At 36.6% G+C, this 23,396-nt stretch overlaps 3 protein-coding genes across 4 annotated transcripts in view; 2 read left to right on the plus strand and 1 right to left on the minus strand.

Moving 5' to 3' along the window:
• Positions 1-1,184: 1,184 nt before the first annotated feature.
• klhdc10 (kelch domain containing 10) lies at positions 1,185-14,703 on the minus strand. Of its 2 annotated transcripts, XM_073838193.1 has the most exons (10): positions 14,429-14,703; positions 10,687-10,779; positions 7,907-8,128; positions 6,383-6,537; positions 5,627-5,775; positions 5,419-5,503; positions 4,864-4,930; positions 4,695-4,742; positions 4,473-4,612; positions 1,185-3,196 (listed from the first exon to the last, which is right to left on the minus strand). In XM_073838193.1, exons 1-10 carry the CDS (start codon positions 14,511-14,513, stop codon positions 2,987-2,989), a joined length of 1,254 nt encoding a protein of 417 aa, XP_073694294.1. In that variant the 5' UTR covers positions 14,514-14,703; the 3' UTR covers positions 1,185-2,986. The 2 variants fall into 2 exon arrangements, with proteins under 2 accessions (XP_073694294.1, XP_073694295.1); XM_073838194.1 differs by lacking the exon at positions 10,687-10,779.
• A 1,979-nt stretch (positions 14,704-16,682) lies between these two features.
• zc3hc1 (zinc finger, C3HC-type containing 1) lies at positions 16,683-22,146 on the plus strand. The gene is made up of 10 exons (XM_073838263.1): positions 16,683-16,816; positions 17,407-17,508; positions 17,875-18,026; positions 18,103-18,186; positions 18,274-18,401; positions 18,485-18,633; positions 18,716-18,968; positions 19,676-19,879; positions 20,387-20,599; positions 20,691-22,146. Exons 1-10 carry the CDS (start codon positions 16,683-16,685, stop codon positions 20,760-20,762), a joined length of 1,491 nt encoding a protein of 496 aa, XP_073694364.1. The 3' UTR covers positions 20,763-22,146.
• Positions 22,147-22,514: 368 nt separating this feature from the next.
• ube2h (ubiquitin-conjugating enzyme E2H (UBC8 homolog, yeast)) overlaps positions 22,515-23,396 on the plus strand; it is a 35,923-nt gene continuing 35,041 nt past the window's right edge. Inside the window, exon 1 of the mRNA XM_073838071.1 lies at positions 22,515-22,764. Within this exon, the coding sequence (XP_073694172.1) occupies positions 22,712-22,764 (53 nt within the window). The 5' untranslated portion in view covers positions 22,515-22,711. The remainder of the gene's footprint in view (positions 22,765-23,396) is intronic.

Consider the following 23,396-nt stretch of genomic DNA (forward strand, 5'->3'; position numbering starts at 1 on the left):
ATGCAAGTGCAAATTCTCTATTGGGCTAGTTTTGTGAAAACCTGGCAACCCTACGCAATTCTTGTCTTTCTGTCTCCGAATTTAAGACATCTTGAAATCATAATTAAGCCTTTCTTGTACCATGTAAGACTTTAAATATGATGCAATTAAATTTCAGACTTTTTAAAGGGATAGTTCACCCAAAAATGAAAATTTGATGTTTATCTGCTTACCCCCAAGGCGTCCAAGATGTAGGTGACGTTGTTTCTTCAGCAGAACACAAACGAAGATTTTTCAAACCGGTGCAGTCTGTCAGCCAAATAATGGCAGTGGATGGGCACCAAACCTTTAAAAGTAAAAAAAAAAAAAAAAACATGCACAGACAAATCCAAACTACACCCTGCGGCTCGTGAGGATACATTAATGTCCTAAGACATGAAACGATCGGTTTTTGTGAGAAACTGAACAGTATTTATATCATTTTTACCTTTGATATTCAGCCACGTCCATCTCTCCTGAGCACAAGCTCATCATCCGGTTCGTTACATGTGTACTCGCTCTGGCGTAGTATACACAAATGCCGGAAGGGGAAATCAGTGAAAAATCAACAGTCCCGGATAAGTTTGCGCAAGCAAACGTAATCAAGTCGGTTTGAACAATCAGGATAAGCGCAAGCAATTACCATTTTGAATAGCCGCTATACCCACAATCTCTGTGCACACAATGAGTGTTGTATACACGCGACAGATCGCTTCCGGCGTTTGCGTATACTACGCCAGAGTGCGTACACATGTAACGTGTGGGATGATGAGCTCGTGCTCAGGACAGTTGGACGTGGCGGTGTATCAAAGGTAAAAAAGAATATAAATACTGTTCAGTTTCTCATAAAAACCGATCGTTTCGTGTCCTAGGACATCAATGTATCATCACGAGCCGCAGGGTGTAGTTTGGATTTGTCTGTGCATGTTTTTTTTTTTACTTTTAAGGGTTTGGTGCCCATCCACTGCCATTATTTGGCTGACAGACTGCACTGGTTTGAGTAAAAAAATCTTAATTTGTGTTATACTGAAGAAACAAAGTCACCTTCATATTGGATGCCCTGGGGGTAAGCAGATAAACAGCAAATTTTCATTTTTGGGTGAACTATCCCTTTCAGGGACCCACGGAAAACAAACAGCAGAGATTGAACACCACCACCAGTTTGAACAAGTTTATTAACTCGGCAACAATAAAACACAAAACTGGTACACAAGTTACAGGTAACCGGTGAGTACCTTCAACATTTGCTGCACAACTGAGGAATCGAAGTCCAGCGAGACCCCTCGTCTCCAAAAAAAAAACACACGAATGAATGACGGGACTCGTCACTCCATGCAGACTGAGTGAAAGTTTTCGCTGCTGAAATCAGTTCTGGAGTTGTCGAGGGCTGCACGTCGCCCGTATGACAGAGCACCCTTAAATCCTGACCCATGCGAACAGGAATCCAGTCATGCAGAAAGGAAATGGCAGAAGGTGGGTGGGTGGGGTAGGCACATATTATGGGCATGTATGTGACCTAATGCCAGAAAGAAGCTACTTTGACTACGTAAATCAAATGAGCAGTTAGGAGTCTTTTAACATTTTACTCAACTACATCAATTGCTGGTGCCTAATGAATGTAGTTAAATGGCCATGAACTGTAACAGCTTAAACAACCCACCAAGGCAAAACGCATTAACTCTGAATTCAAGATGCTGTGTTTGGCATTTCAACCAGAGATGTTTTGAATTCAGAGCTTTTTTTTTTTAGGTCAGCATAGTAAGCTACATTATTGCTAAATGACAGGAAGGTTATCCGTTTTTCTGTACAGATATACACAAAGCCCAAAATATCATTAGCATTGTGCTGACCGAGTTTTAAATAGTTTTATTTGCTGTAAATGCATCAAGCGCGAAAGCTTGATGAAAATGGCGCGCGTCTTTGTTGTATTATAAATGAAGGTCAGCTTGTTCTAGAATAGAGTTTGAGTTAAATAATATAATAAAGTGCTTTCAGCAAGGCTTGGTTAAATTTAGCACATTATCACATCTTGCTCAGTAAAGGCACTAGATCAATTAAATGTGTCAGTTTGAACAGTTGGATGAGGGATGATTCGTTTAAGGAAAAAGATTTTATTTCAGTAAAAGCATTAAAAGTAAATTAAGGAGCACCTTGTTCACAGTGATGTAACGATTAGTTTACAAAACTGGGTGAAACATGGGAACAGCTCTGCGATGACTGTACAGCTTTGTTGAAACATTACTTGGTCTGGTGTTTGTGCCTTAAGTGCAGATGTAACTGCAGATCTGAGCAACAGCATCCAACCTAAAAATCTCAGTGAAAACCCATTTGGTTAAAACATTCAACTTTTTCAACACTGTTTGCACCATTTTCATTGAGTAAAACCTTAATCACATTGCCAGGCATCACTGCATAAGTCTGTTCAGATGCCTGGAAACTCAAGCTAATCGAATCCCGCTGATTAAATATTCATGCCGTGTTGTGGTGATTCATAAAACTTAATTCTTTGACAGGAGAGGAAATAGAATTAAGATACATCGGTAAAAACAACTCGACACGTCCGCCATATCACTACTTGAAGGCCAATAAATAAATATTACAATCTCAAGAAAGAAAAACAAAACAACGTTCATTCAGGTCGCTGACCCGTAGTGTTGGAGTAAAGAACCTTCTAATGAATACTTCTGTTTTGTAGTAATTTTCCAAATCATTAAAAGGTGCATACGCAAAAACAAAGAAAAGGCATCCTACAGTTTTTGGTTTTTAAGGCGGGCTGTGTTAGGACGGGGTTCCTTAGTCGATCCTGTTCTTCTCGTCCACAAGCTGGCTTCAAGTGCCGTCGTCCTGCCCATGATCAGCTTCAAAAAAACAACACCAACAACAACAACAACAAAAAAAGTTAAATAAAAAATGTGCACACATAGTACATACACGATCTGTCTCTCACGCTCACAGCTCCCTCGCTTCTTTATTTCAAGCGTTCAATGAGTTCCTGGGTGAGGCCCAAGTTTAGCAGCTGTATCGGGGTAAGTTGGGCCAGGTGCGGGAAGGCTTTGAGAAGACGCTCCCAGCACAGCTCCAGCAGACTGGGCACCACAAGCCAGATCTTAAACAAGGAACCAGTCCGCTTATTCTCGTGGATGTTCACTACGCCGCCGTGGATGTACATGCAGCCGGCCTGACAGAGAAAAAAGAAGAATGTTTATGCTGACTTTAGATTTTTACTAATGTAAAAGATAGTTCTGGAGCATTGTTAACAGCAGGATAAATATAAATGATGAACGAAGTCGACATAAAAAACAAAAAAAAAAAACAGTTTTTGAACAGTATTTTTAGAGCAAAAACAGTAAAATGCTGAAATATTTTTACCATTTAAAATAACAGTTTTCTATTTAAATATGTTTTAAAATGTAATTTATTTTTGTGATCAAAGCTACATTTTCAGCATTATTACACCAGTTTTCAAAATCACATGATTCTTTAGAAATCATTCTAATATGCTGATTTGCTGTTCAAGAAACATTATTATTATTATTATTATTACTACCAATATTTAAAACAGTCAAATACATTTTTCAAGATTCTTTAATGAATAGAAGATTCTTTAATGAATATACTATACCATTCAAAAGCGTGGAGTCAATATTTGGGGGGGGGGAAAGAAATTTTAAAAATGAATACTTTTATTTAGCAAGGAAGCTATAAATTGATCAAAAGTTCTGATAAAGACATTGATAATGTTACAAAAGATTTCTATTTCAGATAAATGCTGTTGTTCTGAACTTTCTATTCATTAAAGGAACCTGAAAAAAAAAATCTACTCCGTTGTTTTCAACAATAATAATGCTTTTTTTTTGAGCAACAAATCAGAATATTAGAATGATTTCTGAAGCATCATGTTCCTGATGAGATGATGCTAAAATTTTAGCTTTGAAATAAAATGGAATAAATGGAAGTGAAATAAAATACATTTTTAAAATATATTCAAATAGAAACAGTTATTTTAAATAGTAAAAATATTTCAAAATTTTAGTTTTTGCAGCACTTTGGACCCAATAAACACAGTGTTAGTGAGTAGAAGATAAAAAAGGGTAACACTTTACAATAAGGTTCTAGTTAACCACATTTGTTAACATGAACTAACAATGAACTGCACTTATACAGCATTTATTAATCTTGGTTAATGTTCATTTCAACATTTACTAATACATTAAAATCTTGTTAACATTAGTTAATGCAGTGTGAACCGACATGAACAAACAATGAACAACTGTATGTGTTAACTAACCTTAATAAAGACTAGTAAATACAGTAACAAATGTATTGCTCATGGTAAGTTCATGTTAGTTAGTACATGAACTAATGTTTAACTAATGAACCTTATTGTAAAGTGTTACCAAAAAAATAAATACATTTTTTATAAAAAATAAAAATAAATGAAAGTATGAACTCACCGGGGTAACAGCAGCACAGTGGAAGTACGCAGGTTCAGGCATCAATGCAGGTAGTTTATTCCACTGAAACGTCTGCAGGTTGATTTTCCACAGGTCGTCCAGTATTACTTCACCATTGTAACCTCCACATATAAATACATCTGCCACAAAAACGCAACAGCAATTACACACTGAGCTCTACAAAGAATCTCAAATTCAACATTCACATTAATACCTCCTTACCATTTTTAATCTGCACACAACTATGACATCTCCGAGGGGCTGGGTAACCTGAAAAAAAAAAAGAAAAGCAAAAAAAAAAAAAAACTGATTAAACATGTAATACAAACATTCACGGTAGGTTTCCATTGTACAATTTTCAATTGCTTAAGGCAAGAATTGCATTACTAACCTATTCTTTCATGAGGCTTAGTTGTGATTTCCTCCCAGGAATTTGTTTCAAGGTTATATGCATGTATCTAATAAAAACAGTTGGGACAACTGTCATTTAAGTATAAAAAAAATTATTCCATTTAATATGCAGACTGCATATGTGACCTTGGACCACAAAACCAGTCATCAGTAGCATAGGTGTATTTGTAGCAATAGCCAATAATGCATTGTATGAGTCAAAATTAACACAATTATTTTTGTTTTATGCCAAAAAGGCAATATTCTCAGATTCCAGATTTTCAAATAGTTGTATCTGGGCCAAATAAATCCTATCCTAACAAACCATACATCAATGGAAAGCTTATTTATTCAGCTTTCAGATGATGTATAAATCTCAATTAAAAAAAAAAAAATCCCTTATGACTGGTTTTGTGGTCCAGGGTCAAATATGACAATTTAAGTACGAGTTACACAGATGTTTTCATGCTTTTTCAAAGCATTGTTAATTAGTTTTAGCAAACAAATTAAGTCATGTAACACTGGCTAAAATGGCGATTCATGGAAACATTTGTACCTTGTCTAATGGGTAGGAAGTCCAGGAAGTTCCCCCTCCTAGAATATATATCCTCTGCCCATCATGGGCTATCTCATGCCTATATCTAGAAACAAATTAAGAATGAAGTTAGGCATCTCTGCTCATAAACTGACATTTTAGCCTAAGACAAATGAGTGGCGGCATGCATAAATGTGTTAAACAGAATTAAAAGTCAAAAGTCACTAACCGCTCCTCAGGCAGATCATCTGGAGGGTTGTTGGGTTTCAGATGAATCCACTCGCGTGTCGTCAGATCCAGTCTGTGGAGATCTGTGCTGTAGATGTAGCCTGTCGTACCTCCGAATACATAGAGGAAGCCATTGATTATGGCCATCGCCTGCAAAACAAATCAGGGATTACTCAATTATCAATGTAAGTTAGTATGTTTGCTAGAAAACATCAGATAGCATTAGATATTTGTTATAATTAAAGAGATAGTTGACCCAAAAATTTAAATTCTGTCATTAATCCACATGGAGATTCAAACCTTAATTTATCTTCAAAACACAAATATAGAGATAAAGATATTTTTAGCCAAATCCGAAAGCTTTCTGACCCTTAATAGACAGTAACGCGAGCATGTTGTGTTACTCTTGAAATTGTTGAATAAACTTGATATTTTTGATTCTTTGCTCACAAAAAAAAATTCTGATAGCTTCATGAAATTTAGGGTTGAACCACTGATGCCACATGGACCTTTTTTAACAATGTCCTTACCACCTTTCTGGGCCTTGAATATAGTAGTTGTGTTTCTGTCCATGCAGGGTCAGAAAGCTCTCGAATTTAATCAAAATATCTTCATTTGTGCTCAGAAGATGAACAAAGGTCTTACGGGTTTGAAACAACATGAGGGTGAGTAATTAATGACAGAATTTTCATTTTTGGGCAAACTATTCATTTAATAGTTTACATCATACGAATTTTAAAGTGCATTCTAAAAATACCTGTCCATATATTCGATTGGGTTTCTTGCCCCTGCAGTTGAGGAGGGACCAACGTTTGTATTTAACGTTGCAGACGTGAACATCATTTCCGTTGTTTTCCCCAAACGGGATTCCGGTCCCGCCGAACACAAGCAGGTTGTTTCCGTGCAAAACAGCTGTGTGATGTACAAAGAACATGGTAAAATGAGGTAAAAGTTTTACATTTCTGACTTACCAGGTAACAGACGTGTGGCCTTTCTCCACAAAAAAAACTAAACAAAACAGCAAGGACCTAAAACCTATCAAAAACAAAAACCATCTTCTTGCAAGAGTGGGCACAGCCATTTGTAAATTTGATGGGCCTGGCTTCCGATCTCATTCACATCAAGCTATTTTTAGCTGTACAAAACAGCTTGTTTTGCTGCTTGATGTTGCAAATTGATGTGTCTTACCAAATTATTTTAATGTATTATCTTAATTATGAGCACACTGGTTTGTAGTGCGAACAGTTTTACTGCAAGTACAGTGCCTTGCAAAAGTATTCATACCCCTTCATTTTTTGTCACATTTTGTTTTGTTGCAGCATTATGTTAAACTGCTTTAAATTAGTTTTTCCCCACATCAATTTACAATCCATACACCATAATAATGACAAAGCAAACCCCAGATTTGCAAATTGTACAAATTTATTAAAAATAAAACACTGAAATAAGTTAACTCAGTACATAGTTGAAGCACCTTTACAGCCTCAAGTCTTTTTGGGTATGATGTGACAAGCTTTGCACATCTGCATTTGGCAATTATCTGCCATTCTTTGCCTCACCTTTTCACCTCTCAAGCTCTGTCAGCTTGGATGGGGGCTGGCAGACATTTTCTAGAGTCCTAGTTGTTCCAATCGTCTTCCATTATGGATAATGGAGGCTACATGCTTCTGTGAACCTTCAATGCAGCAGATTTTCTTCTGAACTCTTCCCTAGATCATTGCCTTAACGCAAGTCTGTCACTGAGCTCTACAGACAGTTATCTTGACCTCAGGACTTGGTTTTTGCTCTGATATGCATTTTCAGCTGTTAGACCTTTTCTGAGAGGTGTGTGCTTTTCTAAATCATACGCATTCAAATGAATTTGCCACAGTTTAACTCCACTCGAAGTGTAGTAACATCTAGAAGCAATATGAATGCTCCTGAGCTAAATTTTGAGTGTCCCAGAAAAGGGTATGAATACTTATGCAACGGGACCTTTTCAGTTTTTTTATTTCTAATAAATTTGCAAAGTTGTTACAAACCTGTTTTGTGCTTGTCATTGTCATTATGGTGTATGAGATGTAGATTGATGTGTGAAAAAAAAGAATAATAAGTAATTTAAAGCAGTTTAACAAAATGATGCAACAAAACGTGAAAAAAAATTAAGGGGTGTGAATACTTTTGCAAGGCACTGTATGTTATTCTTCTCATTATTTCCCTATAGCGGATAATGAACCGAAAGTCTCACCCATAGGCTTAATGTATATTTTTATATATATATATAAAAAAAAAATCATGTTACCTGACATTGAAGCCAGTTCAGTAGGCATGAACCCCTCCGTGCGGATCTGTTGCCATGTCCCTGTGGCGAAGTGGAACCTCCACAGCTCCCTGAACAGCGGGTAGTCTTCGTTTTCTGAGCCACCCGATTCATCGTAGTCGGGGTTGTACCCTCCGAACACATAGAGGTTGGTGTTGTCAGCCACACAGCGATGGCCACTCCGAGCTGGAGGAGCTCTGTGACCTACAGAAACAGACAGCAGCCTATTGATGACGAGACAACTAAGATAAATAGCTACACATCTCAGTTAGTGGTGAAGATGAGAGCTCCTCACTGAGTTTCTGTTTTTAAAGGTAGAGGAAAAGATTTGAGTTGTGGGAGAAAGAAATATGAGATCCAATGTTTGCGGCTGGAATTGAGCTGTAAGGCAACAAATTATTCTGAGCAATGTCAGCTGGACAATTCTGGAAAGCAGGAAAGAGGTTAAATACACATTCGCGTTGGTTCTTCACAGTCTCCTGTGAAACAAAATGAAAACTGTAATATTAGTTTTCGGTTGCGGCTTATTAGCCATTCTGATTTGACTAAGTTCAAGGGTAAGCAGTTGGACAAAAGTGTACCTTCATTTCAGATATAGATTACGTGGATGTACTCATTTTTAATTAGATAAGGTATATCATGAATAGAGTGAGTAAATCAAACCACATCCACCCTACTTGAAATGCACACTTGAGGCTGCAAATTAAAACAGAGTAAGCTTCATAATCTCCAGCCAGATTTATTCATTTTTAATGCTGTTGAATTTTATAACAGGATACAAATATGGACAGATGTGGATGTGACTCGACTCAAAAATCAGGATTAGCCTTAGATGCACTTCCTTCTCTAAGGCAAAGCTTCAGAATGTGCTCTCGTGTATCACACTTTTATTCAGAATTGAATGAACACACACAAAAAAACCCATAAATATATATAACCCATAAATAAATATAAACAGTAACCCCAAATTAATAACAACTACTAGTTAAAATCCTCATAAGCCCTTATTTTTTGCCAAGGCCTAGTTAATTAAATTTTCCTCTCAAACACGAGGCACAGATACACAAACATGATCTCAGCTGAAACAACTCCAATTCTAAATACATGATTTCCCTTTTTTTTTTATTAATATAGTATTAAGTTATTTATTATTAATAAAACTTATTATAACAATAAACATTTATTTATACACTGCTGTTTAAAAGTTTGGGATCAGTAAGATTTATGTCTTTTCTGCTTATCAAGGCTGATTATTTAAATATAAAAACAGAAAAAAACTAATATTGTGAAATATTATTGCCATTTAAAATAGTGGTTTTCTATTTGAATATACTTTAAAATAGAATTCATTCCTGTGATGCAAAGCTAAATTCTCAGCATCATTACTCCTGTCTTCATTGTCACATGATCCTTCAGAAATCATTCTACAGTTGTGCTGTTTTTGTGTGTGTGTGGTTTTTTATACATATATTTGGAACCTGTGATACTTTGTTCAGGATTCTTCGATGAATAAAACATTTAAAATAAAACCGCATTCATTCAAAATAGAAGTCTTTTGAATTTTTGATTGCAATAAATATTTAATAATATTACTTTTTTCTGTATTTGTGATTAAATAAATGGAACTTTAATGAGCATAAGAGACTTCTAAAAAACAAAAAAACATTAAAAATCTTACTGATCCCAAACATTTGAACACCAGTGTATATTTGTCTATGTATTTATATTTATTATTATTATCATCAGTAATAATAAAAATATACACCAAAAAAATATAAATACATAAATATATTGTTGTTACCATTATAAATTATTTGTTATAATATAAAATGAAAACAGATTACATGAATACAGTATACACTGTAAAAAATGACAGTGAATTTAACGGTAAAAGGCTATAAAAATGCTACAGTTAAAAAAAATAAAAACAGTTAAATGGTTAACAGTAAGTTCCCTTACTATATACGGCGACTGTATTGGACATGGCTTGTAATTTTATGGTAGTATACCGTTTTCGGAAGTGAAAAAGAACGTAAAATTTACAGCGAATAACCGTAAATTGACATTGCCGGATTTCCCTGTGTCACATTTCAAATTTGATGTTTTTTTGTTGTTGAAATAACAAATTTTATTTTAACTTGAATTGAAGAAATTTTACAATTAACCAAAAAACACAAAGGATATTGTAACATTACATCCATTTTTTGGTCCCAGTGTACAAAACTTTGATAAGGTGACCTAACTAAATTGATTCATTTTTTTGATCTGCAAAGTCCAAAGGTAAACTACAATCACAGCACGTCCAAGCTAGCAGCCTCACCCTTGCAAATTTCTTGCCAAGGAATTTGCCTTGAAACCCGGACGCTGTACCCGAGTGAAAGCATCACCGGGACGAGCTAAGAAGGATGGGAGGGAACTGAAAAAGACAAAAAAAACAAAAACTTACACAAACCAATAAAAATAAAAAGGTCCGATACACATCCCTCACTCACAACCAGACAAACACTTTGACCTTTCCCGATTTTTTTCATTTAACACCCAAGCCATCCTGCCCCAGCTTTGCCTCCAATAAAAGCGTAGCAGAAAGAGCCCTGGCGAAAGCGGTGGTCTTTTTTTTATTTTTTTTTATTAAACACCACAGTGAGGAAGAGCAGTTTTAAAGAGAGGGAGGGTGGGGACAGCATGGGGGAAGGCCTCCAAATTTTTCACGTGGGTTTTCTTTTTTGAAGTTCAGTTAAAGGCGGATATCGCCTATTACCCACCTTCTCTTAAAAACCTGTTAGGGATCCGTAGACTGGGGCAGGGCTGGCCAAGGAGTCTTCGAGCTTGTACCCAGGAAACTCTCTTCTTAGAGCCTGTTACCACAATTACCGCAGTCAGACAGACAAAATAACAACAACAAAAGGACAATGGCAAAATAAAAACAACATAAAGAGACAAACACCCTGCCCACACTCAAAGGGTCAACAAATGGGTTTTGGAAATAAAGAGACTAATATACCATCCACCTTTTTCCTAGAAAGCCTACGGTGTTTTGAATTATGCGAGGCACTTCTGGTTTGGAGAAGTACGTTTCAAATTTCAAATAATCCTTTTCCGTCATATTCTATTTTCAGAAGTCAGGAGAATAATGTCATTCAACCTCATTGTGCCCACCAGTTTTTGAAAACGCTCATTATTGCTTTCGTAGAGCGAACCTTTTGCTAATTATTTACAGTGTAAATGGAAGTTACTCCCATAATTTGCACAAAGCTTCATGGGGCATAGGAAAAAGGTTGATAAAGTGAGTTGGTATGTCACATCTCATGGGGAAAAATAACTCTTCTCATTGCCACATTGCACAGACAAAGTCATCTGTGCCATAATAACCAAGAAAAACTTTAGGAGGCTCATTTAAAAGGACAACAATATACTTAAAGGTTCACTAGCACTAATACTCAAAAAAAAAACAGCATGAATCTGCTTTGGTACTAGTGCATATAAACAATATATACACCGAATAAAATAATAAAACATGTAAGTTTGTACCATAACACAACAATATGCTGCGGTCTGAAGAAGGGAGGAAAGTTATGACAAAAAACAACGAAAAAAATTTAATTTTGCCACTGTTTCTGTCTAAGGTTTTTGAATAGTAAGAATAGTGCTTCTGCTCACCAAGCCTGCATTTATTTGAAAATACAGCAAAAACAGTAATATTAAGAAATATTTTTACCATTTAAAATAAATGTTTTCTCTTCAAATATTGTAAAATGAAATTTATTTATGTGAGCAAAGCCTGTGATCAATTTTCAGTATCATTACTCCAGATAAAACTTTTTTTTTTTTGGAAGGAAATTATAAAAATTAATACTTTTATCTATCAAGGATGCATTTCAATTCTAATAAACGTCTAAATTTTAATTCTACTAAGCTGTTTTCAACATAATGATAATAGTTTTTTTTTGTTTTTGAGCAGCAATTCAGAATATTAGAATGGTTTCTGAAGGACCATGTGACTTAAGTAATGATGCTAAAAATTCAGCCTTGAAATCACAGGAACACATTACATTTTAAAATATATTCAAAGAGAAAACAGTCATTTTTAATAGTAAAAATATTTCAGATTTTTACTGCTTTTGTTGTACTTTGGATCAAATAAACGCAGGCTTGGCAAGCAGAAGAGACTTCTTAAAAAAGAAACATTTAAAACCTTACTGTTCAAAAACTTTTGACTGGTAGTGTATAGTTCAAAGGTTTGGGTTCAGTAATTTTTCCTTTTTCATCTTTCAAGGATGCATTAAATTGATCAAAAACTACAAAATAACTTACAAGATTACAAAAATAGTTTAAATACTGTTCATCTGAACTTTCTATTTATCCAAAAAAAAAAAAATTCATAAAAATATTAGAAATATTTCTTGAGACTGACTGCTAAAACTTCAGCTTTGCCATCTCTGAAATAAATTACATTTCTGTTTTATTATATTTCTGATTATAAAAAGGTAGACTTGGTGAACATTAGACACTACTTTCAAAATAAACTTAAAAAAATAAATATATAAAATAAAAAAAAAATCGTACTGCCCGACAATAATGAGGGTTTCCAAACCTTTTTACCAATTAATCTATTATTTAAGTGTTTGTGATTACTGGAAAATGCTTTTTACCAACACTAGCAATTCATTAACAATAAAATAAAATAATCACCATAATTTAGAAATGAACAAAAACGTATATTCACTTTATAAACTTGTTACTTTCTATTAAATTACATTATTTTCTATTTCTAGTAATCATATTATTTTCTATTAATCCCATGACTTTTCCAGCCTTGCAAAAAACTAATCCTGATATCTACAGCTCTTCCATGCTCACTGGAATTCTGTTTAACATACTGTGTTGACACATTGCATTCAATGTTTGGAAACAATTGAAAACACTGATAACCGGTTTGCTTTGATTTAAGCTCATGTATTGGTTTCTACTGGCTCCACAGAGAGCAAATGACGGTTACACACCAGTGATGTTTGACGAGTGTTGCTATGCAGTTGCTTATCCGTTCTGGGCATTTAGAAGTCAAAAGTCACCCAAAGTGTGAAAACAGACAGTAAGCAGCTTCAGAAGACAACCTGAGGATATCCAGGAAGCAATGACAGCATGTTATGACAGCAAATATTACTATTGCACCAAATGAAAAACAAGTCACATGGTTAAATTTGAGGTTTTTGGTTATTGTCATATGCAAAACATCATCTGAGTGCAAAGTTTACAGCGAACCAGCTGCCTCCAGTTTTTATGTACGTGCATGACACCCAATACACATTTACAGCAACCTTTCAGTACAATCCACGAAGGCATGAGATGTGCTCTCTGTAGATTCAGTGCAAGTATAAACAGGCATTTAATCATTCATTATATATAAACAGGAAGGAGGATACAGATGGCTAGAGCTGCAGGCTATGAGATGGGTGGTGTGAATATCATTAATGTCCTGAAGTCACGTCACAGCACTTTTAATGCACTACAGCTACAGAAAGGACACTATGTATGTCTTACAGATGAATGGTGAAAAAAGCAAAGCTTAGGGGATATTTACACTGTGACTTTGAGTAGAACCAGACTCCACGACAGAGTCGGGCTTTTATTTACTCATGGAGTTGTATTTACCCATGTGCTGATCTGCAGCACTAGTTAAGAGTCCAAACAAACGGCTAAGTGAAATACATCTCTGAACTATAAACATTACACTAAACACTAAGTAATTCTGTGTATAAGCCTGGCCACATCTATTCTTTTACCTGCTGGTGTGTATTAAAAATCATTTAGTCAAACAGATTTCATTTTAAAGTATTTATTTATATATCTAGATTAAATGCAAGTTACAAATTTAGCCCAATTATTCAGTAGATCACTATGCTAGGAAGAACAAAATTGCAAACAGGTTTGTTTATTCAACTTAAATCTGGAAACCAAATGCATCAACTGTTATAAATGTCTATATATTTCTATATTGACACCTTTCGTTGTTTAACACTGGCAAAAAAACTTAAACCTGAGCTTAAACTTCACTTGACAAGCTTATCAAATAGCTTATTAAAAAAAAAGAAAACGTTAAATGCAGTTATAAAAGTATTTAAATATTCATATCACTTCATTTACATCCAAAAATAAGTCTGACAGCTGTGGCTAAAATGCAAATGTACTTGTCAAGCTCGAACCAGTAATAAACACAATATTTTTACAGACAAATCAACATCAAATGATGACTACAATGCACGGCATTTCGCTAAATATGATATGTGATCAATATAATAATGAACAGATGTGAATTTGTAAAGTTTGTAATCAAAACAAAGCTATTAGCGACACGGCTAACGCTAAATGCTAGCAGCGCAAGAGATGTGAAACACAAAATAACTGTGCTTTATATTATGTCAGAAAATAGACAGAAAATGAGCATTTCTGCAAGAACTATTGTTATTTTAATGCTTAATTCAAGCTGTTAACAAAGTCCTCACTAACCTGCGGCTCTTAGCGGAGGCCTTCCAGACAGCCGCTCAAACTGATTGAGTCTGTCCGGGCTGTGTGCTCCTTCTGCGGCAGACATCGCTCCAGAAATCACGCTGAAATCATCCACCTACACGCACTCGCAGACAACAGGGCTTCCTTCAACAGACAGATGCGAATTGCAGAGCATAACTCAGCCCATTCTCCCCTGGATGAGATGTTTAAATGAAATCGGTGAACCTAACCGGATCTCCTTTGCAGTGAACGTGAAGGTAGAAACGTTGGTGAAAACCCACAAGATGGCCACAAAAGACACAAAAAATAATCAGACATAATTGGATGTTTTTTATGCCTTTCAAAATAAAAGTCGTCATAATAAATGTCAAGCTTTACACTAAAACCAATTGAGTTGACAATTTAGATAAATTTGATTTAAATACATAAAGCTGACCCAACATTTCTAATCCTAAAAATGCTGTAAACCATTTTGTTTTTTTTATTATATTAGATAAAAAAAACAGTATGTACTAAATGTCATGTCTAATGTCATACATTCATTTCAAAATAGGGATTGTTTACCTACAAAAAACAAAATGGTTGTTGTAAATGGTCAATTAATAAGAATTTGTCTGTGATTTTCCATGAAAGTTTGCACTCACGTTTGGTCAGTTACCGGATTCACCGTTATATTGGCAATACTTGGATGTAAACAACAGGATGAATTGCACATTTAATGTACCGCTAAATACATTGTTCTTCTAATTTATGCTGTTTAAACCCATGAAAAAGCGTGTGGAAGCTGCTAAATCGTATAGAGAAGGACTTATTAAGCAGAAAATGGTGCAATATTTTGACAAACTAAAGTTAATAGGTGGTAAAGATATGTACTAGCAGTATTAAGATATTAGCCTTATATTTTACCTACGTGACTTGAAATTATAAGAACAAACAAATGTTGTCAAGATTCAATTTGCCCAACCACAAACGCCTTTTGTTCCTCACAGTTTTTTGCACTTTTTTCCTTGATTTGTTATAAGTTTTGGCAGAGTATCGTACTCCAAATGTTTTTTTCCAGTCCGACCGCTTAGCACAGCCTAAAACATATTAATTGACCATTTTCAGCAGCAAAATATGAGTTTTGTTCGCTTCAGTGGCATTGTTTATGCTTGGTGTCGCTAATTGATGACGCGTCGTAAAAACACTTTACTGCTGCTTTAAGAAAGTATCTTTCCTGTATGCATAAAGACTTACTATTCACATGTAAAGTCTTAAGTTAACTGCTCAAGACATTTTATTTTTCAACTTAAGTGCACCTTGTACTTGAACTTACACCTCTGTCTTTTAATACTCAGAGAAGGGCTGAATTTTCAGGGTTGCCATTATTATATTTTGCACATTGAGAGTAGCTTAGATGGGCATATATTTGAAGAAGCACTTATGAAACGTAAACCTTTTCACACACAAACACAAACTGCAATTGTAAGTCTGACAGTGTATTCTGTGTATGGCTTCCTGCCACGAATGACAAAGAAGCCATTTCATTTAGTTTTCACCCTTGTACTTCACAATTCATTGCGTCAAACACCAATGTGTTGGTGACATGTGTTGGTGTGGTTATTTTTATTCCCAGCTCAACTCAAGGCCAACAAGCTGCAGTCTGAATCAGCTAAAAGTTTCTTCTCACAATGAGTTGGACCGAGTAGAAAAACAAATGCCTCTCTTTTATAAACTGATATCCATTACTGCCTGTTTGTACCAAATGAATGTAACTACTCTATAGTAGCCTCCTAATAAACAACTTAATTAAATCCCCATATTTACTTACCACATATGTGGTTAACCCATATAGTTTAGTATTTTTTGTCTCTAAGTAGATGTTAATGAGAGAATGAATGAATGAATGAATGATGCATTTGTATAGCGCTTTCATGTGTATTTCCGTACACCCAAAGCGCTTTACAATCATATGGGGGCGATCTCTCCTCAACCACCACCAGAAACAGTGTTTATATGAAAACAAACAAGATCATGGAGTGCAGCAGTATGGTGTATAAATGTATAGATGTACTGAAGAAGCTGTTAGTTCATTTCAACTATTATAATTTTGCTGTTAGCAATCACTGTCATCAAAATAATAAATTTAGAAAACTGACAGAAAGCTCCTTGAACGGTTACCACAGTACATTTTAAAAATGGTGGGGGCGGAACTGTGTAAAAATGCTGATAATTGATATCTTGCAGCGGGAGGGTTTAGAGACAGACACCGAACATGGCGGCGCTCGGCAGCCGTGCAAGTCGGCCAGAAAACGGCGAAAAACAAAGCAAATCTCCTCTCGTGTCTCCGCTGAAAGTGCGAGAACTTCTCAACGAAGGGGTCGCTTCTGAAGACAACGTATTAAATTGGTAAGAGTTTCATTATAATGAGAAAAAAGTTGCAAAGAGGTGAGAATGTACGGGAAGAAAACAGGGCAGGGACGGGGGGACAAATCGGCAAACGAAGTTTTTACTGAAAATCCTGGTGGAAAATCGAACTTAAATGGTAGCTGTGTTTTGGAAAATGGGAGATTATCCAAAATAAACATTAACTGATGCAAACTGCTTGTAGTCTTGGGAAATCAGCCAGCTAAAGAAGACCACCAGTTAGACTTTAGACTAGAAACCACATTATCAAATGTACCTGTCAACCTGTAGCTGTTTTATAGCTGAAGCAAACTGGTAGACCCTCTTAGATCAGCAACAAACCAGCTCAAGCTGGTTTTTGAAGCATGGTAGTTGGACCTGGTCTACTATCAGTTACCTTGATTCAAATTAGTCTTAAAATAATGTTTTTTGTACTTAAGAATGCATGTTTTTCCCTGTAGGAATGAATAACTGCTTGCAATGCTGCAAAGTCAGATTATATTTATGCTTGGGAAAATGTGAAATAACGGAAACATTGACTGCATAATTTATGCATAATGCTAGTCTGATTCACTTTCCTCTCCATATCTCAGTTCACAACTGGATCCAAACACACTGTCTCCAAATGGCCTTGGGAAAGCTCCTTGTGAGGCAGCAAACAAAGAAGCATTTTTCAACAGAGTGGAATCCTACTCCATATCCTTTTGAGTGTCGTTTCATGTGAGAAACTATCAAACAGTTTGTGTTGCGTAATAAACTGCATGTCTAGTATAGATTAATCATAAACTCAGCTCATTGACTCCTCATTGATTTCAAAATGTTGCATCACACATCTAGTTGATCGTAATTCATCTTGGCCAGACAATCTGTGTTGAATAAAAACATCCTTAAAATCTGACTTAGTCACCATGAAATCAGAACTGACGGTTCTTCTTTTTTTGACGGAATGTTGCAGGGTGTATTATTAATATCCTGCCCTACATTTGTTTTTCGTTCAAAATAGGGAAGAAAATATGATCACTCATTTTGTGCTTTTGCGAAATTCATCCTTAACATTAGCACTGTCTCAAATGGGCTGGAAAGCCTCGTACGCTCTCACCGCTGAGATGTGCGCGGTACGGCTGGATCAACGTAGACTGTGACATGCTGAAGTGTTCTAGTTGCCAGGCTTTCCTCTGTGCGTCAATCCAAACAACCTTAGACTTCCAGAAATGTAAGTTTTGCACTGTTTTTATTAAGAATAAAGACATATTTTCTATCTGCACACTAACTTATTTTTACTTTTGTAGATGAAGGACGGATTTCGGAGCTGCTACAGCAGCTTCAAACGCAACATGAGAAGTTCTGTTCCTGGCCGGACTTTCCATGTCCAGGTATTTTACGTTCACTAGTCTGTTTGAAATCCTAATCAGACATTTCTATAGTTTCTGTAGTTTCAATAGCGTTTTTTTTTTTTGCAGATCGCTTCTGGATGGTTCCTATTAATGAGCCTACGGTATTACTCAGTGCCTTTCTAGACCGTTTCAAAAGTGCTTGCGCACTAGAACAGCAGCTGCCTGCTATGAAACCAGAGCAACTTAAAGCCATGGTATGATACTGTAGTTTTAAAGGCAAGTCCAAGAATGATTCTTCTATGCATTTATAATTTTGTGTGTTGTTTTTTTTTCTCAGAACTTGACTGAAGATGTAATAAGTGTCCTCCTACAGCTGATTGAAGATGAGCAAGTGAAGCAGGGTGGTTCTCCTACAAAGCTCTCATCAGATCCACTCTCTGTACAGGTTGCAGCATGTATCATAGCTCTGTGTGGTTGGGCAGCCAGGTAAACATCCAAACAGTGACTTTCATGCAAATTTTCTGCTTCGCTTCTGTTTCATGTAGCTCTTTGCCGTGTTTCCATTTAGCCCGTCACTCCACGCTATGAGTCTCCCCATCCTGACTTGCTCGTACTGCATGAGAAAGGTGGGAATGTGGAACTTCTATCAAATGGAAACTGTTTCAGAGAGCGAAAACCCTCCACAGTCTCCAACATCTACTACGGCCTTGACTCCATCTCAAGGCACAAGTGGGGAAAAGGGAGCGCCCACCTCACCATCCCAATCCCCCACTCCATGTCGCATGAAGCTGCGTAGTCAAGACTCTACACGCTCTGAACAGGTGGGTCTTTTACATTTTGATGTTATACAGTATATTTGTTTTATATCGGAATTAAAATTTCCTGAAAATTTGTTCACCCCAATGTCATCCAAGATGTTCATGTCTGTCTGTCTTCAGTCGAAGAGCAATTAAGGTTTTTGAGGAAAACATTCCAGGATTTTTCTCCATATAGTAGACTTCAATAGGGAAGTTGAAGGTCCAAATTGTAATTTCAATGCAGCTATAAAGGGCTCCACACTATCCCAGCCAAGGAATACGGGTCTTACCTAGTGAAACAATTGCAATTTTCTACAAAAAAAAAAAAGTATATACTTTTTAAATGTGATTATGTAATGCATGAAGACGCAGAGCTAAAAAAAAAAACCTCTTTTGCTAGACAAGACCCTTATTCCTCGGCTGGGATCGTGTAGAGCCCTTTGAAGCTGCATTGAAACTGCAATTTGGATCTTCAATCCGTTGATCCCCATTAAAGTCCATTATATGGAGAAAAATTCTGGAATGTTTTGTTCTGGAATGTTAAGTCCTTCTTAAAGAAACTCAAACATCTTGGATGACGTTGGGGTGAGTAAATAATCAGGAAATTTTAATTCAGGAGTGAACTAAGTGTAAACTTTCCATATAAACATAACCAGCAATGCCCATTGTATTTTGCTGACGTTCTTCAGTCATAACCATTAAACTATGTCAACCCTGACTCATGCATATAGACTGAGAGTACACCAGCCCCACTGGTCCTCCGCACCAGAAGCAGGGACTCCCCAATCCCTCATGAGGAGAATCCCAGCCCCTTGTCCAGGGGAAAGAGACCCATGACTCGCAGCAGAGGCCAAGGAGATAACGTAGCTGTGGATGTACCTTCTAGTCCACAGCGAAAGACAAAACGCCCACGTCTGTCCTCTGCCAGTGGCCCTGTAAGGACAATCCATTATTAATTTTTAAATATGTGACCCTGGACCACCAAACCAGTCTTAAATCACACGGGTATATGTGTAGCTATAGCCAACAATACATTGCATGGGTCAAAATTATTGATTTTTCTTTTATGCCAAAAATCATTATGATATTAAGTACAGATCATGTTCCATGAAGAGATTTTGTATATTTCCTACTTTGAAAATATCAAAACTTTATTTTTGATTGGTAACATGCATTGCTAAGAATTTCATTTAGATGACTTTAAAGGCATTTTCCCAGTATTTAGATTTTTTTTTTTCCCCCAAATAGTTCTTGTCCTATCCTATCCTATCCTACCTAAGCATACATCAATGAAAAGTATATTTATTCAGCTTATGACTTTTATGACTGGTTTTGTGGTCCAGGCTCAAATATAATTATAATAGTAATAACCCTTGACTTTAAAACTTGAATTTTAAACACAATATTTAAACACTAAAGCCGGTTTTGTTTTTCTGTTAAAGGAAGGGCCTATGCACAGAAATGTTTTCGACCCAGTAGCCCAGCACAGAGACTGGTGTCCTTGGGTGAGTGTGGAAAGAGAAGAGGGCAATCTAGATGGCTCTGTCTTAGTTGGCTCTGAGGCTGAGCTCCCTCAGCCAGGCTGGAAAGCAGTGCTTACTCTGTTCTTATCAATGAAGAGAAGCCTCAGTCCAGTAGGAGCCAGCCCATCTCAGGTAAACCGCATACTGTAAAACTGTATTTGCCCAAAAGCCAAAAAAAAGTCATTTTTTCATCACTCTAATGCCTTGTTTTTTCCCATTCCAGGGTCCTCATGATAAATCAAAAAGGGTGTTTGCAATATTCCGACAGTGGCAGGTATCTTCCCCATCCCAGTAAGTTGTGTTTCAGAAGGTGGACTGGGAAACCGTGGTGATTGTTATCATAGTGGTACGCTGTCCTTTGTAACAATGACAGTAGGTTTCAGAGTGTTTCTTGATCATGTGAGTCTTGTTTACAGTATTGGATTTGGTTGGGAAAGGGACAGTAAATCCACACGGATCAAGCAGCCTGTGCTGAAAGACCTTGGCTTGGAGCAGGAAAGCCCGGCAGTGTACTTCTGAGAAATTGTAATTTTACCACACTGTTTTGAATCGGGGCCTGTCCAGTTGGAGTTAGAACATCAACAGACTGGTGTCCGACACTCTTTACCTCACATGGGCACCCAAATAGTCTTAGGCATGAGGCTTCATAAGGTTTTAGCCTAAATTTAGGGAAGCTATAGCTGAGGCTCCGAGAACTACACTGGAAGACACACTAGTTGTATCAGTGCTTTATATATTATAGTTTAGCTGAGGAGAACCAGTGCTTTCAGATTTTTTTTTTCTGCATTGTCTAAGTAGGTACAGTTGGAGGTCAAAAGTACATATCCCCCTTTCTAAATCTGCAAAATGTTAATTAATTTATCCAGAATAAGTGGGATCATACAAAATGTATATTGTTTATTTAGTACTGACCTGAATAAGATGTTTCACAGAAGTTTGTTTACACACAGTCCACAAGAGAAAAAATAGTCCGATTTTAAAAAATGACCCCGTTCAAATGTTTACATCCCCTTGATTTCTAAATACCATGTTGATACCTGAATGATCCACAGCTTTGCATTTTATTTAGTGATAGTTGTTCATGACTCCCTTGTTTGTCCTGAACAGTTAAACTGCCCGCTGTTCTTCAGAAAAACCCTTCAGGTCCCACAAGTTCTTTGGTTTTCCAGCATTTTTGTGTATTTGAACCCTTTCCAACAATGACTGAGATCCATTGAGGATAACTGAGGGACTCATATGCAACTATTACAGAAGGTTAAAACGCTCACCGATGCTCCAGAAGGAATCTGTGGATCATTGTTTTCTTTTGTGGACTGTATGTAAACATCTTTTATGTGAAATGTCTTATTCAGGTCAGTACTAAATAAACAATAACATGCATTCTGTATGATCCCTTTTATTTTGGTAGAATAATTAACATTTTGCAGATTGTGAAGGGGGATGTAAACTTTTGATCTCAACTGCATATTTACCTCCATGAATGTGAATGGGCCGAACAACATTTTTATCTCTCATTTTTTAACCTTTATCATCTTTTACCCACATGCCAGCTGAAATAGAAAAGAGTGCCAATGTAACTGGTTTTGCTTTTGAATCACTTTCCCTGTAAGTAGTGCATCATGCATGCTATTCTTGTTCATGTGTGACTAAGTTTATTAAACATTTTTTGCTGGTCTTCACTATGTATGTCTTTTCATTGCGTTGTCTTAAAGGGATACTCCACCTTTTTACATTTGACTCCTATGGGTTGTAAAATGCTGTGTTTTTAGTTAATTTTTGAAAAGATAGTGTGGAAAATGCCTTTTCATATTTACTGTTTAAAAACAAATGCACAAATACAAAACAAATATGTTTGATAACACACAACAGCTGTCATAAACAAAGGGGTCAGTGACCCAACTGTCATCCCAGACTAGAAGAACTACATTTTACGAATACTACAAATATGAGTCGTCCACAGTTTATGACGCATTCCGAAACACCGCATAGAAGGAGGGGGACACCTTTCGTCGCGCAGACATGACGTCACCGGCGGAGGGATAGATAGCTGTGAGAGAGAGCAGTGCGGGCAGAGGACTACCAGTACTATCCGCTGCGGACAGAAAGTGGAGGGCGAAAACTCTCGGAACGACAGCTTGCCGTATGCCAATGTGTAAAAATATACAGTTTCGGTAGAGGCCAAGGGATCGAGATTCAGTCGCAGAAGATTCGAGCTTCGGTCATCTGAAAGAGGAGTGTATAAAGATGTCGTCTCCAAGTCCGGGCAAAAGACGAATGGACACCGACGTGGTGAAACTGTATCCTTTAAAATATAAACAACGCAATTACTGTACCTCTGTAGCCGTCAAATTGCTGTGATATTCACGAAAACAGCCCTGAAATGCCTGTCCTACTGGTTTAAAACCATTCTGGGCGCCCGTCTGCTCTGAAAAACAGTTGTCAAAGCCAGTATTATGGTTTATTGGATGGTGATCAGCTTTTGACGACAAAAGTGTTTTGATGGTTGTCAGTGCGGCCAGCAACAAAGCCAAGATTCATAGACGTTCATTTCTCAAATAACACAACTCAACCTAGAAATCTGATTTCTCTCGACGGGGTTTGTTCGTTGTCAGTGTTCAAAGGCAGAAATGTTGAGGATTATTTATAGCAGATATGTTGCTCTGTGTCCTTTGAGTGTTTTGTCATCGCTTTTCTCTTCAAATCCACACCAACGCTTGACATCCACAGGATTAAAGCACATATTTGTGTAGATACCCATCGGATATCAATATTTATATGATATCTGACAAAGCCAGACGTGTTTTTGAACAAAATAGTGAATGTTACTATGCATTTGGCCTGCTAGCGAGCTAGCACTACCTCACAAGCCAGTTATTTATTTATTTGTTGGTTGTTTTTGTTGCTGTTTTATAATCAAAAAGACATTCGT

This window comes from Garra rufa, chromosome 4 (assembly GCF_049309525.1).
Source record: "Garra rufa chromosome 4, GarRuf1.0, whole genome shotgun sequence".
NCBI classification, from domain to species: domain Eukaryota; kingdom Metazoa; phylum Chordata; class Actinopteri; order Cypriniformes; family Cyprinidae; genus Garra; species Garra rufa.